General features: G+C 35.4%; 3 protein-coding genes across 4 annotated transcripts; 1 reads left to right on the top strand and 2 right to left on the bottom strand.

Annotated features, from left to right (window-relative positions):
• The first annotated feature begins 3,942 nt into the window (after positions 1-3,942).
• LOC118037147 (uncharacterized) lies at positions 3,943-5,008 on the top strand. Its single transcript, XM_035043051.2, has one exon. It carries the CDS (start codon positions 4,132-4,134, stop codon positions 4,771-4,773), a length of 642 nt encoding a protein of 213 aa, XP_034898942.1. The 5' UTR covers positions 3,943-4,131; the 3' UTR covers positions 4,774-5,008.
• A 2,373-nt stretch (positions 5,009-7,381) lies between these two features.
• Positions 7,382-10,872, bottom strand: LOC118037148 (uncharacterized). Its single transcript, XM_035043052.2, has 4 exons — positions 10,445-10,872; positions 9,258-9,519; positions 8,503-8,570; positions 7,382-7,835 (listed from the first exon to the last, which is right to left on the bottom strand). The coding sequence occupies exons 1-4, from the start codon at positions 10,577-10,579 to the stop codon at positions 7,512-7,514; spliced, it is 789 nt and encodes a 262-aa protein (XP_034898943.1). The 5' UTR covers positions 10,580-10,872; the 3' UTR covers positions 7,382-7,511.
• A 1,581-nt stretch (positions 10,873-12,453) lies between these two features.
• On the bottom strand, positions 12,454-16,264 carry LOC118037149 (probable receptor-like protein kinase At5g24010). 2 transcript variants are annotated; one of them, XR_012168533.1, is made up of 2 exons: positions 13,496-16,264; positions 12,454-13,321 (listed from the first exon to the last, which is right to left on the bottom strand). XR_012168533.1 is itself a non-coding variant. In XM_073405969.1 (1 exon), the coding sequence occupies exon 1, from the start codon at positions 16,104-16,106 to the stop codon at positions 13,602-13,604; it is 2,505 nt and encodes an 834-aa protein (XP_073262070.1). In that variant the 5' UTR covers positions 16,107-16,263; the 3' UTR covers positions 13,388-13,601. The 2 variants fall into 2 exon arrangements, 1 of the variants encoding a protein (XP_073262070.1); XM_073405969.1 differs by lacking the exon at positions 12,454-13,321 and having other exon boundaries at positions 13,388-16,263.
• Positions 16,265-16,741: the final 477 nt, after the last annotated feature.

Genomic DNA, 16,741 nt, shown 5'->3' with positions numbered 1-16,741 from the left:
CATGTTTATCAAGGTTTTATATCATCATTTTGCACTTGAAGTATCAATAACTTCTTCACTAAAACATGTTTTATAATAACAAGTTTGATACTATAAGATACCTTAATTTATGGTAAATGCTCATTTTAAATGCAGGCCTATCACTTAAATAAAAGGATTGATTGATGAGTTTAAGTATTGAAAGTGAAAGGACAAAGAGATGGCCAAACTTAGAAAAGAGATGCTGGTGCAGTCCAAACCAGAACATTGCTCGGTAATTGGATCATATCTGGAGCTCTAGATCTCGAATTTAGGTCCATTTTATATGGATGGAAAGGTAAGACAAAGGCCTACAACTTTCATGAGGAGCCCAAGATTTAAAAAGGCCGTTTTGAAGTCCAAACTGAAGGAACAACGAAGAAGTCCGAAGCTGTCCTGCAGCCCAGACACTATTTAGTGTTCAGCCCATATCTTGAGTTCTAGAAGTCCAAATGACCTCATCTTTTTTTTTGTTGGAAAGCTGAGACAATTTCCTAGAACATTCCTGAGGATTCTGGGCAAATTATGATGTTAGCAATGACGTCTTGTTCAGACAAGAAGATAAGGATTGTCACCAAGTCAAGATGTGGCCACCCACTCATCAATTAATTAACAAATCAATAGTTCCAAATTTTGGCCTATAAAAGGAGACACTTACCATGTATTGAGGCATCTTGGTTTCCAGATCAAGATCATGCTATTGCTTTCTCTCTTTGTATTGCTTATGTCTTGCTTTCATTAATATCAAGTTTATGCACTTCATTTCCTTTCCTTTACTTAGTTAACCTCTTTCTCATTTATGTTCTTATCTTGTTCATTTATGTTTCTTTCTTTCATTATGTTCAGCTAAGTTAATTATGTCAAGGTGAAAAGGGTACACTAATGGTGTAAGAATAAGTATAATATAAACTTAACATGGACCTTAACGTTGGATACTAACATGTTTTATATTTGTTATCTTGTTCACTTTTAATACTTTGCTTATTAAATGGTTAATCTAGATTTATGTTGTATAACACTTGGTACAACAAATACTTGGTACTTTCATAGCCCATACTGTATGGTATAACCGACACCTGAGCTATGAAAGGAACTTGATTTGTTGTTAACATAAGTTATAATCATGAATGCCTGCCAACATTTACAAGTATTAGCTTTATTCGAATAAGATAACTAATGTAATCATGTTAACAATTTATAATCTGATTGGAACCTCCTTTATGTGTGGTTTCCAATTGAGTAATAAGAGTTTATACTATACTTGTTTGAAGTACCATTAGTGGATCCTCTAACCTTGACATTTGTTTTTATCATTGTTTAATCCTTACGTTAATCTTTCATCTCAAAGTTCTCATTAATTTCTTCATCTTCTGCTTTTATTATTATTATTATTATTATTATTTACATTTTGTTTATATTATATAATATATATCTTTGATCTTTTCATAAACTCAGTATATAGGCTGGAAACCTGTGACCCGATCTTTAGATCATTCTCAGGTATAACAACGCCACGTACTGAGTATAATAATAATTATTATTGTTATTATTGTTGTTGTTGTTGTTGTTATCGTCTTGTTATTTATAATTTATACAATTAACCTCTCTGTGGTTCGACCCCGGTCTTGCTGGGTTATTTATTACTTCGACACTCCTGCACTTGGAAGAAGACATCAATCGTTTGGTCGTGTCAATAGGCTAACCAGATAACTCGTCAATCCAACCCTTAACTCGAGTTGAATTTTAAAATAAATAAATAGAAATTGACTCGATAAAAGTCCGATTTAATTAAAATAAAATCAAAATAATATTGTATTATTTATAACAAAAAATAATTATATAACATTATTTTAAATTGATTGAATCAGCCTAAATCAATGCGCTTAACTTATAACCTGAATTTTAGATTAGATCGTGGCCATATCAGGTTTGATAACTTTGATATATATATACCTAGTTAAATAAAAAGGTTTAATTTAGTAGTGCTTACAATAAAAACTGATATCTAACTCAGCTGAGAGATAAGTTAATTAGTTAAATTTTGAGTTTGCTCTTTAATGATTATAAGTATGAGTTTTTTTAAGGTTATTAGAAGCTTATATAATTATTAATTTCAAGATTTATGAGATTAGTCGAGGTACACGCTAACTCACCTGAGTATTTATAATAATCTAAAAAAAAAATGTTAAAAATAATAATAATAATTTCCAAAACCCAACTCATTAATATCATTTTGTTTTTACTGTTTTGTCCATGAGAGTTGTCGATCACTTCACTTCACTTCACTTGATAAGTCAGTCCCAATTTCCAAAACCAACTTGATCTCTACTTACCACCCCCAACAATAATCTACACCATCCATCTAATTTCTCCCGAACAAGAAACCTAAATCTGACGGTCTAGCAAGCATTATCTATGGGACCCACTCTCACCAATCTTTATCACTCTCACCAAAACCTGCCATGTGGCATGACATTATAAGTGACACCATACACCCTCCTGTCAGCAACCCATGAATTGCCACGTCTCCTAATCTAATCTGAGAATTACAGGATTACCCTTTCTCTCTTGTCACCTATCTCATGTGATCAGTTATTTTATCCCTCTCCCTTTGATTTTCTCTCACCTTTTCTCTTACTTTCTGTGGATCCAAACACTCCATTATAAGTTCTCTATATTTTCAGTTCTCTCTCTGTTTCTCTGTTTTCTCTTCAGTTTTAGAGGGAGAAGTGAAGACCCTTTCAATCTCTCAGTGAAAAAGGTTTGTTTTGTATACCTTTAAAGTTCTGATTTATATTCAATTTTTATTTGTGGGCTTATTGATTTTAGTATGTTTTTATTGAATTAATGTTTTTTTAATGAATTTTGTGTCTTTTAGCTTGATGGGTTTTTGGATCTAATGTTATTGTATCTGTTTAACTGGTTTCTTATTGCATGTTTAATAGTTTGGTGATGTGGGTTTGTTTTGTTTGTCTAAGATTTGATTTGAATTATGATTATCGGTAAGAGTTGTAGCCTGGGATCTAACAAAGGATTGAAATTTGAATTATGATGTTACTTTCTGTCTCAAAAGTTGAAGACTGGGAACTGGTTGGAATTTTTAGATGTGATTTGTTACTTGAATGGTTAATTGGATGCATAAGTGTTGGAGTCTTTTGGGATCTGAAATCTGAACTAAGAGATTGTGATGTTCAATCATGGAATCAGCTTAAGAAAGAGTGATTTCTAATTGACTTGATATAGGATAGTATAACAATGAATGAGTTGAAGAATGGCCATGATAATTGATCAAGGGAGTGAGGATTAGGTTTAGTTTCTGTATGTTTTGGACTTTTGATTATTAATAACAGGATCCAGTTAATATTTTTATCAATATGGCATTAGTTTCTGCTGGCACCGATGCACAGAACACAACTTTATCAATGTGAGGATCTGTTTTGTTGGTTAGGGTTATATAATTGACAATTAAATTGTTGTGAATTATTAAACAGTTAAGAGGGTAGATACTTTAAAACTTATTTTTGTGGCTGAAACAAGGATTTAAATGAGGTTAGATTATGTTTGGTAATTCTGTGCAATGTGACTTATCCGTGTATTATTGCTTGTTTAAGGTTTTTTGGATGGTTTCTAGTGTGGCTTCATTTTTTGACTTGTTTAGCTTTTTGACTGCAGGAGAGAAGGCCATGTGAGCTGTTTGAAGTCCTGGAGTGAGATTGTTGTTTTTGCAATTTTGATCGGCTTTGTGGTTTTATTGGTGTGCACAAAATGGGCAAATGCGAGGGTTGTGGAAAATTAGGAAGAATGGTGTCAATGGATGATTCTGTGGATGCCTATCATTTCTCTCTTCTACTGTCTCCTGTTGTTTCTGTTTGGGATTGTATTGTCCGTAAGATGAGGTATTCCTTCAGACCTGAGTGGGTGTAGTTCTCAAACTTCTGAGATTTCATTAGTTTTTTATACTGAAATTAGGTAGTGCTGTTTAGTAGTAAACAAAGGGTGGAAAAGGAACAGATAAAGAAAAAAAGAAAGTTATAGGGAAATGTACACATTTTAGAGGAGTTCTCTTTAAGCTTCATAAGTTGAAAACAGGACAATATTTGGAGTTCAGTAGTTATGGATAGCATAGCATGTAATAAAGTGCAACCTGTTGTGAGGAAAGTGAAGAAGAAGCAGGTCAAAGGTGAGATGGATCGTCTCAGGCAGGCTGAGAAGAAGAAGAGGCGTTTGGAGAAAGCTCTAGCTACATCTGCGGCAATCCGATCTGAGCTAGAGAAGAAGAAACAAAAAAAGAAGGAAGAACAGCAGAGACTTGATGAAGAGGGTGCTGCAATTGCAGAGGCTGTTGCTCTACATGTCTTACTTGGCGAGGACTCTGATGATTCATGTAAAATTGTGCTAAACAAAGAGGAAGTTTTCAACACTTGGAGTTGTGCTGGCAATATTGACCTCTTCGTGGGTGAAAAGAGGCCATCTCTCCCTCACAAGGACTGCTCAGGGAATTCATTTGAAAGGATAGGCTGGGTCCCTTGTACTTATGAAACTGGATGCCAATGGGGGGAGAGGGAAAATAATGACTTAACATTTTCATACGAGTCTCTTCGAAGGAGTATGCCAGTGCAATACTTTGACAATGGCAGTTGGGGTACTACAGAGTTCTCAGCAGGACTTATTGCAGCACAAGCTGTTTCTTCTCTCCAGATTGCAGAGGATGCGCATGGGGATACATTTCTCTTTGATGGAATGCTAAGACGGTAGAGAAGCAATTCTCCGCTGCCTTTCAAAAATGAGGCACAGTTATTGTTCCAAAATAATGGTTTTGTATATATTCGTGAATGTCTTACTGTCATTTATCAGATTTGCGTGTTGCTGCTTCTGGTTTGAACAAATGTTGCACTTGTTATCTCCTTGTGTTTCATCATGTCAATTGCTCAAGAAGCATGTTTAATTTTTTGTTACTGGAAACATAATTTTACTGGTACTTTGTTTTCCTTGTGGAACGATTTCTTTTATTAATCCTAACAGGCTACCTTTATCGTTGACAGCTAATGCAATAACGTCCATTTTATTGAGATTTTTCTTCTCTTTTCTTTTTGGTTCAACGTTCGTTAGAATCATGTTTACATTTGATTCGCAATCCTCTGTTAAAAAAAATATCAAAATTGTGACACACGGTGATCTATATCATGAGTTGGATGTATGGCATTGTAGGCTTGTAGCCTCACATCACTCACGGGGTGTGTGTAGTGTCCACTGCAATTTCTCTTGATATTGATGAGTAGTTCTCTTGTTAATGTATAGATGAAGGTGAACTCGTGGTTCTGTTGATAAGAACACATAGTTGAATCGAAGGTAAAAGTCACTCTGAAAGGCGAGTGCTGGGAACAAGAACGGAATGCCGATATCTTCATCCGGGCCACGCTCCAATGGGGCTCACCAGCATCTACGTGAGCTATGGAAGACCGGGATGGCACCTGAAGTATTCATTGCTTCAAGTATCGAAGCAAGAGACCGGTGGTGCTGCTTCTATAATCCCACGGAGTGTTTACTCGAATCCTCTTCTGTTTCTTCACCATCTCTTCGCTTGACAAGCCTTGTTATTAAACTTGGCCTAGCAAGTTAACGACTCGTTAATTTATCTTTTAACAAGTTCGGGTTTCAAATTAAAATAGATAAAGTATCAATCCAATAAACCTAGCAAAACGATTTACAGTTAAATTATCAGGTCAAAACTTTTTTTAAAAATAAAAATTTTAATTTATCCGGATTTATCCATTCAACCCGTAAACTAATTCTTGAGACAGAGGCCAGGTTTATCAACATTGCTAACAAGATTCCCATGATGATTGTTGATCTTTGTTAGGAGCTGGATGAGAAGACAACTAGGCATAGCACGTAGCTCAACTTCCATGGCAACCAATGAATTCCTTCCAAATTGTCTACTGTCCACTACTACAAGATAGACGTGACTGATAACAATGTACAGGTTTCTGTATAATGTCGGCAACTCACTTTTCACATTTCTCTTGGGTTTGAATTCGAAGAGAGGTTGCCAAAAACAAGTTTTCTCGATCAGAATAAAATGATATATTATTAGTTATTTTTTATTTAAAAATATATTAGAATAAAGATTATTTTATTTTTTTAAAATGATATGAAACACCAAAAAATTAATTTGAAGTAAAGAAAAATATTAAAAAAAATTCATTTTTTTTTCAAAAATATTTTTAAAACACAAAAATAAATAATATCATAACATATCTAAAATCCAGCTGAAGAAGAATTGTCTATATCAGGGGGAAAAAATGATTGGAGAATTTATCTAATCTTTAAATAAGAGGGAAAAAAAAACCTTATCCAATTGTCATTGATGATTTTGTGGGCAAGATTTTTGTTTTTATGTCTGGAAACGTTTTTGAAAAAAAATTAATTTTTTTTATTTTTTCTTTACTTTAAATTTGTTTTTTGTTTTCTGATATTTTGATATATTAATATTAAAAATAAAATTTTAAAAATATATATTATTTTAATATATTTCTAAATAAAAAAATTTTAAAAAATAATAATAATGAAAGTTGTGATTGAAACTACAGTTCTCCATCTCAACTTGCGCTCGTGCCATCCATCTTTTATTTGACAATCCATATAGTTAGAAAACACGTTGGAAGGCAAATGATTTCTTAAGGATCTTGATAGAAAGGTCCTCCAGGTTTTTTTATATTAAAAAAATGGTATGAAATCAATCTATGTTGAAAAGAAGGGAGATATTGAAACTAGTTCAACTACATCTCAGACCCGATCCAAAGATATACTTGAAAAAAAACCTGGATTATTTAATTAATGTAGATCAATTATTTTTATTAAAATTAATGATATTAACTTTATCAAATTTAGACTAGGTTTAATTATATCAATCAAATTACAAGTCAATTTCAATCCTTTTATTTGTAGAATTTTTGTCGGATAAGTCACAGATTTCTTTGATGAATCCACCGAAAATAGATGGAACTTAACAATTATAGTTCAAGGAACAACAATTATTAGCCTCCCTCACATCATGTCACGTAAAGAGAATTTTAGCACGACCCTACAACACAAGTAACAATTACAAGAAAAAACGTAACATGTTCTACGTTTATTGAAAATAATGTAGTAACTTGAATAGGCCTGAGTGGTGTTCGTGGTCTCGAATTCAAGCTCTTGCGGATGCAGCAAAATTTTAGTGGAAGAAGACCCAGTCTTGACGCCCAACAGAACCCTGGCAAGGGTTGAGGTCAAGAGTTGAGATCACTCAGATCATGTATTTTTTATACCAGAAAAGCATGTCCAGATTCCATGAGGATTAATGGTGGCATATGGATGTGGATGAGAGAAAAACACTTCACATTGATAATCTTTTCAACGTGCTTTGGTGCTTTGAGGCACCATCAGAAACGCAATTCAGTTGGAAAAGCAATGAACAATTTTACAACGATACACAATGAATGAATCTTTGATCAGCTAGATGGATGCCTAAAATTCCGATGCAGTGGTGGTAGCTCTGGTTCTTGTTGTGAGTTCTGCCAAGATGGTTGATCTGATCCTTGCTTACTGAGTTGCCGCTGAAGCAGTACATCTTCATCCTGATCATCAACTTCTGTGCCACTAGGTTTGGCACCATTTGTGATGAGGTTTTTAAACCAGGATGCTTGGAATCTAGGGACTCCTGTGTTTGAGTTTGCGGGGGACTCAGGAGCAGATCCATTGCTGGAAGTGACACCCGCAAGGAATCTATATGCAACTTTGCTGGCGGATACAATCTCAGTCTTGGCTTGTCTAAACTGCAATTAGCAAAACCACGCATTTAGGGATTAGGGAAAAGCTAATCACGATAGGCAGGCTCTAAAGCCTACATCAGTTCAAATGAATATCAAACTAAATTCTTTTTCTTTTTGGTGATCAAACATCCACGTTCCAATCTGATTAATCACCACTTTCAGGCCATTTTTGAAACGGTGATAATAGAACATGAAGCCACTAGTAAAAAAAGGGATGAACCAAAGAAAATATACTGGATGCACTGTGGGCGATTTCAGTGGTGCAGATTTATTCACAATCTTCTGTACTATTGTTTGAAGCAGAAGAAGATACCGCATGTTTGATAAATGGGAAGAACTACGTTCACATCCTCAATGATTTCAAACACAGAAAAATCCTAAAAAATAACTTTGGAAAAAAATAAACAGGGAAAAGCACAGAAATATGGGAAAGTGAAGCATAACACAGACTGCACTTCACATGCAAACAAACAAGCATTAATGAATTACCACCTGTTATGAATTTTGTGTGGAGGGTGGGTGTACAAGAATATGGACTTTGGGTCTCTATAGCTCCAGTGAGTGCACATGTGGAGGGCACTAATTACATGAAGTTGACAATGGTAATCAACCCAAGTTCGGGATACAATCCAGGCAAAGAAAGAAAAAGAAATACAGGAGACCATCTCACCCGGAAAGCTGTATTTCCTGCTATTTCCATGGCAGCATCACCAGCATTGGCAAATCGATTGACCCAACCTGTCAGACAAATCACAGGAACATCCACTTAAGGGAAATTGCAAAAATAAAAAGTGCTGGCACAACAAGTTTGTTTCTTAAGTTGAAAAAGGTGAAAAATGGTTACAATCCCAAAGATACAAGGGCTAAGCTTATAATTCATAGACAAAATTTACTTTATTATTGGCAAAGGAGCCATAGTTTACAACTAAAAATGCAGGGCCAGTTGTCAAGAGGGATGGGGCAGCACTATGAAGAAACAGAGCCCAGCCCACCCTAAGGCAGAGTAGAGCACAAAATGCAGAATGACTCTTTTTTGTGATCTTCCATAATTACATATACTCATCAGACGCTAAGGTTAATAGTGCAGGTGCTTAGCCAAGCAACTTTAAAGGATTTTTGGATAAGGAAGCTTTTCCACACAGATTTCCTGGAGAATGGGATGGAGGATGGGCGAGAGAAAAATCTTGCCAGGTTTAAGGACATTGTCAAACTCAAGAGGACATCTGACAGCATGAAAAATAAACATAAATGTCTCCACATACTGCTCTATTTCTTGATCATGAATCTGAGTCTACTGGACAATTACATTCAGAAAGAGAACAGTGTTCCAGCATACAAGCAGAACACACCAATCGCAATAAATAGCTGCCCAATTTATCAAGATTCAAGTTTTAGATATTCTTCTCAGAAATTAAAAATTCTTACCTGGAAGTTTTGGCACACCAAGCCTTTCACAAAATTCATCACAGAAGTGATTACAGTTCTTGGCCAACAAGTCATAGTCACTTCCAGGCCATTCTCTACTAAGTTCCCGCAAGATCTGATTCACCTTAAAGATTGAAAAGCTGGTTTTTCCTAGCACAATTTTCTCACGGTATGTATACATTGGATTCTTTCCAGAAGGGCAGCTAAAAACTCCAGTTCCATGTTCACAAAACCCAAAAGACCATTCATCTTCTCCATATACCTGACATGCATAAAAGAAACAGACCTATTACCCTCAAGTCATATATTCACTTCATCTGAAGAGAATAATGGAAACAGCCTGAAAATAAAAAATACCAACAAGAAAGTAAAAGGTGCAACATTGTATTAAAATATAAGAGCTCAGTGTCTAGTTTAAGACATGAATTCATTTGTCTATATCTAGTCACCTTACTGCATAATTCAGTACTTGGGAACTAGCTATAGATAACAGAGCTTTGTCACACTGCACGCACAAGACATCAATGGACTCAGTCTGTGCACAAGCATCTGGTTTTCCATAAACAACTCCACTGATACTAGGAAACTTTACCTAAAACTTAATCACACGACAAATCCTTTTACAATGCTGAGTCAGAAAACTGAACTACATCAAAAGGAAGCAGCAAAAAACATAAAATTCATGATTATGAAAAATGTCCCCGCCACATATTGCATGTCAAAACAAATCCCCTCCCCCCATCCCAGCTTGACTTTAATCTCTTCAACACAGTCAAGTAATTATTGTTCAGGGAAAACCCAATTTACAGCACAGTTGAAACTTCCAGATCTTGAATGTCAAGACTTCTAGTTCTATCAACACAGAGACCTCAAAACACCAATAATCCACCATATAAATGGCAGGGACCAGAAAACAGTAACTACCTCTCAATTAAAAATAAAAATTCCAACAAAGTTTAAAACTTTTTGCTTATTTTACCACACAATAATTCAATCCATAAATTAGTGACTTATTTAAGTACTGGAACCAGAACCAAAACCAAAACCACAGATCTCACTTTCCACTGGAAAAACATTAAATCAAACCATTTCAGTAAATACTTAATTAACCCTGGATCTCTCTAATTTTACATCAACTCCACCGTCACAGCTGCAATTAAACAAACAATAGAGAGAGAGGGAGAGACCTGAACGGCGCTGTGGAAGATGCCGCCGAGACCAATAGTATCTTTGAAGATCTTGTTGATGTTCAAAATAGTGTTGTTCGTCTTCTCCGATCCACTATTTGTCACGTCATATACATGCAATATCACCTCCGTCATCCTCTCCCTCTTTTTAACCAGTCCAATCCAGTCCAAAAACCCAAACCCTAATTTCACCAAAATCACACACAGAAAAGCTCTCTGTCACTCTCTCTCTCGATCTTACTCTCTGCCTCGTTCAACTTCTATTCAATTTTGTCCCTCCCTCCCTCTTTCTCGCTGAGTGTATGAGGAATTCGGGATTTTTAGATTTTGGCCTCGAAATGCTAAAAAATTGCCTTTTTTTTTTTTTATTTGAAGAGAGATGAAGGAAGAAGAGTTTGATTATGGGAATCTAAGAAATTGTGCCTAACCATCATGATTTTTGTTTTTGGGTTTTCAACTTTATTCCCTAACTAAAACTCTGCTTCAATTTAGTCCTTTTAAGTTTTAACTTTATTTTATTTTGTCTACATAAATAAAGGTGAAAGGTCTAACCGGGGACTGATTTGATATGACGCTAACTAAGTGGGGACTGATATATAGCTAATCCAAACTATTTTTTTTTTAAGGGAAAGGAATTGGATTTGTTAAATCGGTCCCAGATATTTGGGAGAATTATAATTAAACCCTAAAAGAAGGGCTTCTTTTTATATTTAACAACTGTCTGCCACTAGTGGAGAAGCCTTCAGTAATGATTAGGAAGAGTGGGGATCGGGAAAAAGTAGGACCCCACCATGATGGCAATGGCATTTATCATATCCTCCAAGGCCAGTCTTTATCTTAATTACGATAATGCCCTCTCTTTTAGTTTGAATTTTAATTTTTAACTGGCCTTTATCTCTCTTCTTTTTTTTTTTTAATTAAGAAAGTAAAAAATAAAAATAAAACATGTATTTTGGTTTTTATTGTTGTGAATTGAAAAGGACATTGAATGAAGTTCATAATGATATGTTAATTAATGAATAAAATTAGGAAGATAATAAACATTTTTAACAATCAAATTAATTTTTAAAAATGGAAAAGAATATGAAATTGTTAGTTTTTTAGGGTAAAAATTGTATTTCATAAATGCTTTTTTTATGAATATTCAACCATATATAGAAAAAATAACTCTTTATAAAGGCAGCGGTATCAAACAAATATAAGTATATATAGTTAAATGGGTATACTAATATAATATACTCATATTTGTTTGTTTTTGAAAAAAAAAAAAAACAAACATAGGTATATTAATATACTCATTTAAATAAATATCTTTTATTTTAAGAATAGATATCCTTAAGTCATTATTAAAATCTTAGGTATATTCATAATAATATTATTTCTTAGTAATTGATATAAAATTTAGATATTATTAACCATTTGTTTTATAATATCTATCCGAAAAGTTAATTTGTTTACTCATATATTTTAAATTTAATTAAAGTTATATTTTAAATTACATTAAATGATATTTAATCTAGATATACCCGGTTGACTTAAGAGGTTAATCTTATTTAGTAAATTTTATTAAAATCCTACTTGATTTTTTTAGAAGAAAACTCAAAATACATTATTTTAACTTTTTTTGTTAAATCTTAAAACAAAGTTATTTTAAATTATCGAACATGTAACTCCAGCCTTGATACCGACTTTCTTAATTATTAATCCAACCTTTTGATTTGTAGGTTGACGTTCGAATCAATTTTGAGACGAGGGAAATTAGACAAAATACTGTTAATTAAACAAGAGGGTTTATCTAAATTATACAGTCAGAGCTTATACGAGTTATGTTAGATTTCTTCTTGAAGAATGGCTATGCAGGGATTCTATGCGACTGTGATGGAAAGGGAAAACACCTCTTATTGCAATGTTATACCCCATGTTTGGAATTTGGAGTGAAATGAAGTGAGATGCAAGGGAGAAGATCCATCCAATCAAAATATTTGATGGTCAAAATGATCATTAGATATCATGTGCTGTAATAATCTTACTCTCAAAAAAGTATTGCCATGGCTACTTTTTCAACTTTTGGTACATGGAAGATGCCACCTTACCTCATAGCTATGAAGAATTATGACATTATTAGGGTTTGATTAATATCTTGATACAGAGAAGATGACTCCTTGCCTTGTCCATGGCCATGAGCTCACAGTGAGCCTAGTCCATGCACCTCTAATATCAACACAAAACACTCCTGAAATTCTCCTTGATCCTCGATGTATCTTGACAGCGTGAGCTAGGAAATGTCCAAAACCATGATGTCAGGAATTCATCATGGTGACAGAGGCAAGTGATTGCCAGCTTTGTTTGCTTCATAATTGACTTGTGGGCTAATTAATAATTAGTTTGAGGCTGAATCATCCACAAGAACCCTCTAGATGGAAGTGCACAACAATCAATCTTTGATTTTTTGAGTTCTTTAATCATGAACTTGAGCAAATCAGCGTCATGCAGCTGGACAACGCAACTAAATTTGCATTCCTAAAGTGGAAAAGGATTATACAGTATCATTCCTTCATGTCTGAACTAGCACAGATGTGGTCATGTACCACTGCATCAGACCTGCAGCCCGTGAAGGCTGGTTCAAGTTGTAAAAATGCCATTGAATCCTATGAGATTAAAGGGGTGTAGAAAGCGAGAAGATTACTTCACTTGCCTAAGCTACTTTATTTCTCATTCCCACTAAAAACATCCAAAAGCTATCTTATGCTTTACAACGACATCCAAATAACAGAGGTAGTGGTGAAGATAGAATCCAGGGTGGCTAAGCACGCTGCCCGGAATAAGGCTATAGCAAAGCCCTTACACATAATTCCAATATTCATTGATTCAGTTGACCTGGTATATAGTATAAATTTAGCAGCATACGATTAAAATACAGCAGAAATATTAACCTCAAGGGACTAATATATAACCTAGATCCATTTAGATTCAGTATGAAATCAAGAAAAAATACAGCATAAAAGTATAAATAGAGAAAAATAAAGGTAAGTGGAGGTGTCTCTAATGTACCTATGGAATTACGTCTAGGAGAACTTTTGAGGCATGGTATAGTGCAGTGACTTTGAAATAATCCCCATAATGTAGATTGTTTATGTCAAGGTAAGAATCAAAAGAACTATCTGCCATCATTGGTCATCAACTGTGAAAAAACTTGGCTGTTTCTAATCTCTGAAGGACCATCACCGCTGTCGGTTTCAGTCTCTGTGTTAATTGATGGAGCTTGGGGAGCTATTCTAGGTGTTGTGAGCTCTGGTGCATTTGCATTGCTGTCGTCACGTGGTTCTCGTGATGGTTTAGAATCAGATTCTTGAAGTTGAAGTGCATACTCCAAATTCCATAACACGTCGCCCATGCTTGGCCTATCGACACCATAGTCAGCCAAGCATTTCTCTGCTGTCTCTCCGAATTTCTTCAGAGAATTTTGCTTTATCTGTCCCATGAGATGAGGATCGATAATTTGCTCGAGTATGCCCTTCTTCTGCCATTGCATTGCCCACTCTGCTAAATTCACCTGCTCCCTAGCAAGTAGTGGATCAACAGCGGGCCTGGCGCAAAGAACTTCAAGAAGCACAACTCCAAATGAATAAACATCTGATTTATCAGTAAGCTGCTGTCTTCGGAAGTACTCTGGATCAAGATATCCAAAGCTGCCTTTTACACCAGTACTTACATGGGTCTCATCCAGACACGGGCCAGATCGTGAAAGACCGAAATCAGCAACCTTGGCCACGTAATTTTCATCAAGCAAAATATTCGTAGATTTGATGTCACGATGGATAATGCCTTGAGCAGAACCTGTATGCAGGTAGTGAAGACCTCTCGCTGCGCCAATGCAAATCTCAAGCCTTTGCTTCCAAGAAAGATGAGAACACCCTGGGCCATACAAATGCCTCTTCAATGGCCCCTTTTCCATGTACTCATAAACAAGGATCATTTCTGACTGTTCTTCACAATACCCAACGAGGGAAACAAGATGGTGGTGGCGTATCTTAGACAAAACTGTTATTTCAGTTTGGAATTCTGGGAGTCCTTGCCTGGACCCTGGCACACCCCTCTTAACAGCAACCTTGGTGTTGTCTTTAAGAACCCCTTTGAAAACCATACCAAATCCACCAGAACCAATTATCAGACTGTTATCAAAATTGTTGGTTGCCAACTGTACATCGGCGAAGGGGATCTTCAAGCTTCGATATTCATTGACAGTCACTTCAGACATTCTACTATGCGTGCTACCTCCATATACACGTAAAGGTGTCCAACCTGCACTTTCTACTCGTGTTGGTTTCGGCTTCTTCTTCTTGCATTTACATGCAAGTATACCTACAAAGACAGCCAAACACAGAACAAAACCTCCTATACTTGAAGCCACCACAATCCAAACCGTTCTCTTCTTGGATCCACCATGCAAATGAGAAGGATTTACCATCTTCATGATCTCTACCCCATTCAAAATGGCGTTGACCTTCATAAGACTACTAACAGCCGAAGGTCCAATACTCACTTGCACAGCCCCTAAATCATTAGAATCCACAATAAAGTCTATGTACATTGGTGATGAAAGTACATGGAATGTAAGGGATGACAAATCAAGATCATTGTAGGCAGAGTAATCGTTTAGGTACACATCAAAGTACAACTGATTAAGTGAAGTACTAACAATATCACAGAAATGTAATCGAACCAAGTGTCGAACCCCACCAGAACCCACAGGAAAATTCCATGTGATATTAAATCTTGACTGCAATGGGTTATTATCCTTATTCATCTGCTGTGCAGTCATATATACATTTTCGGGCGCAATCTCCCTACTAGCACCCCCACTCTGATAATTAGGAACATGAGTAGTGACTGCACGTTTAGCAGCAGATTTCAAAACAAGAAAATCCTCATCAGGAATCCAGGTTCTCCACAAAGTATCATTGAAAGGCACCAATTTCGAACCTCCAACATTAATCCTATGAATTGTCTCTAGAACATGCGAAGAAAGATTCTTGTACACTTCAATTCCATTTGCACTAACCAATTTAGCTCCCTCATCAAGAATAAAATCCTTAGGAGCTGAAAACACTTCAATTGCATTCACAAACCCAAAACTTGATTCACCAACAGGACTAAACAGAATCTCAAGAGCATTACCATCTACTCTCAAAATATACTCTTTAAGCACAACAACTTTGGTACTAAAATCACTCAATAGCAAATTCCCATTTCCAAAAATACTAAACTTTGCAGTTGATAAATCAAAGCCTTGAGCTTTAAATGGAGAGAAGTGAAAACGTACCAAGTGAGTCCCATTTCTCTTAATATTGAACTGGTAGCTTGAAGCAGTAGTGAAAACTCTAGCTGTGCTGTACAAAGTCGGTGAGTTTGGAGATGGGTTTTGGTTCTTGAGTGAAATGGACTGGCCTTTTGAGAGAAAGACTGGACCTTGTTCAGTGGAATCAGGCAGAAAGATTCTGCTATCTGTAGGAGTGAAGGAGGTGTTGGTGTTCGAGCCACAATTGAAGAGGAAGTTGTCTACGGGACTGAAAGAGGTGGAGAAACAGATGAGAGACAGCAGTGCTAGGGAGAGAAGAAGAAGGGTGTTGGTTTCCATTGAAGGAGGTTTCCTGGGGTTCATCAAGAGAAAGAGGGAAAAAATAAAGAAAGAGACCTTCTAAGACATGGAGACTGAAGAGTACATGATGGTGAACTGTAGAAGATAGATTTTGCTTGTGTAAGAACAGGGTCACTAGAAACTTGACTTCGAGGATTGCTGTCATCCTAGTGTTTATTAATTTATTTTGTCATGTCCAAGGCAACATGCGCATGTGAACTTTGACATATACATCGGCATGCCACACGTGTATGATTGAGATTAGGCATCAGTTGTGTCCCAAGTAGATGTTTGACATTTGAGAACCCAATCTTCGACATGAAGGTGCAACCTCAATGATTATTTTGGCAGTAGTTTTTGATCCTTTTTCAGGGATGCAAAATGTTGTTCTGGCATTTGCAGAAAGTAGATAAGCTTTGAGTTAGGTGTGTTTCCATTATAGAAAGGTATGAATAATCAAGCACGGGTGACTAGTGTTACAGTGTGAGTTTTTGTGTTTAAAAATTGTTTTTGAATATTTTTTTATTTTTTAAAAATTATTTGATGTATTAAAAATAATTTTTAAAAAATAAAAAAAATATTATTTTGATATATTTTTTAGTATAAAATATTTTAAACTGTACTAGAATCAAGAAACAGTGCATATTAAAAAAATATAT

The sequence above is a fragment of the Populus alba genome, chromosome 17 (genome assembly GCF_005239225.2).
Source record: "Populus alba chromosome 17, ASM523922v2, whole genome shotgun sequence".
In the NCBI taxonomy this organism is placed as follows: domain Eukaryota; kingdom Viridiplantae; phylum Streptophyta; class Magnoliopsida; order Malpighiales; family Salicaceae; genus Populus; species Populus alba.
Note: the sequence above shows the minus strand (reverse complement) of the source record. Positions and strands in the feature narration are given on the sequence as shown.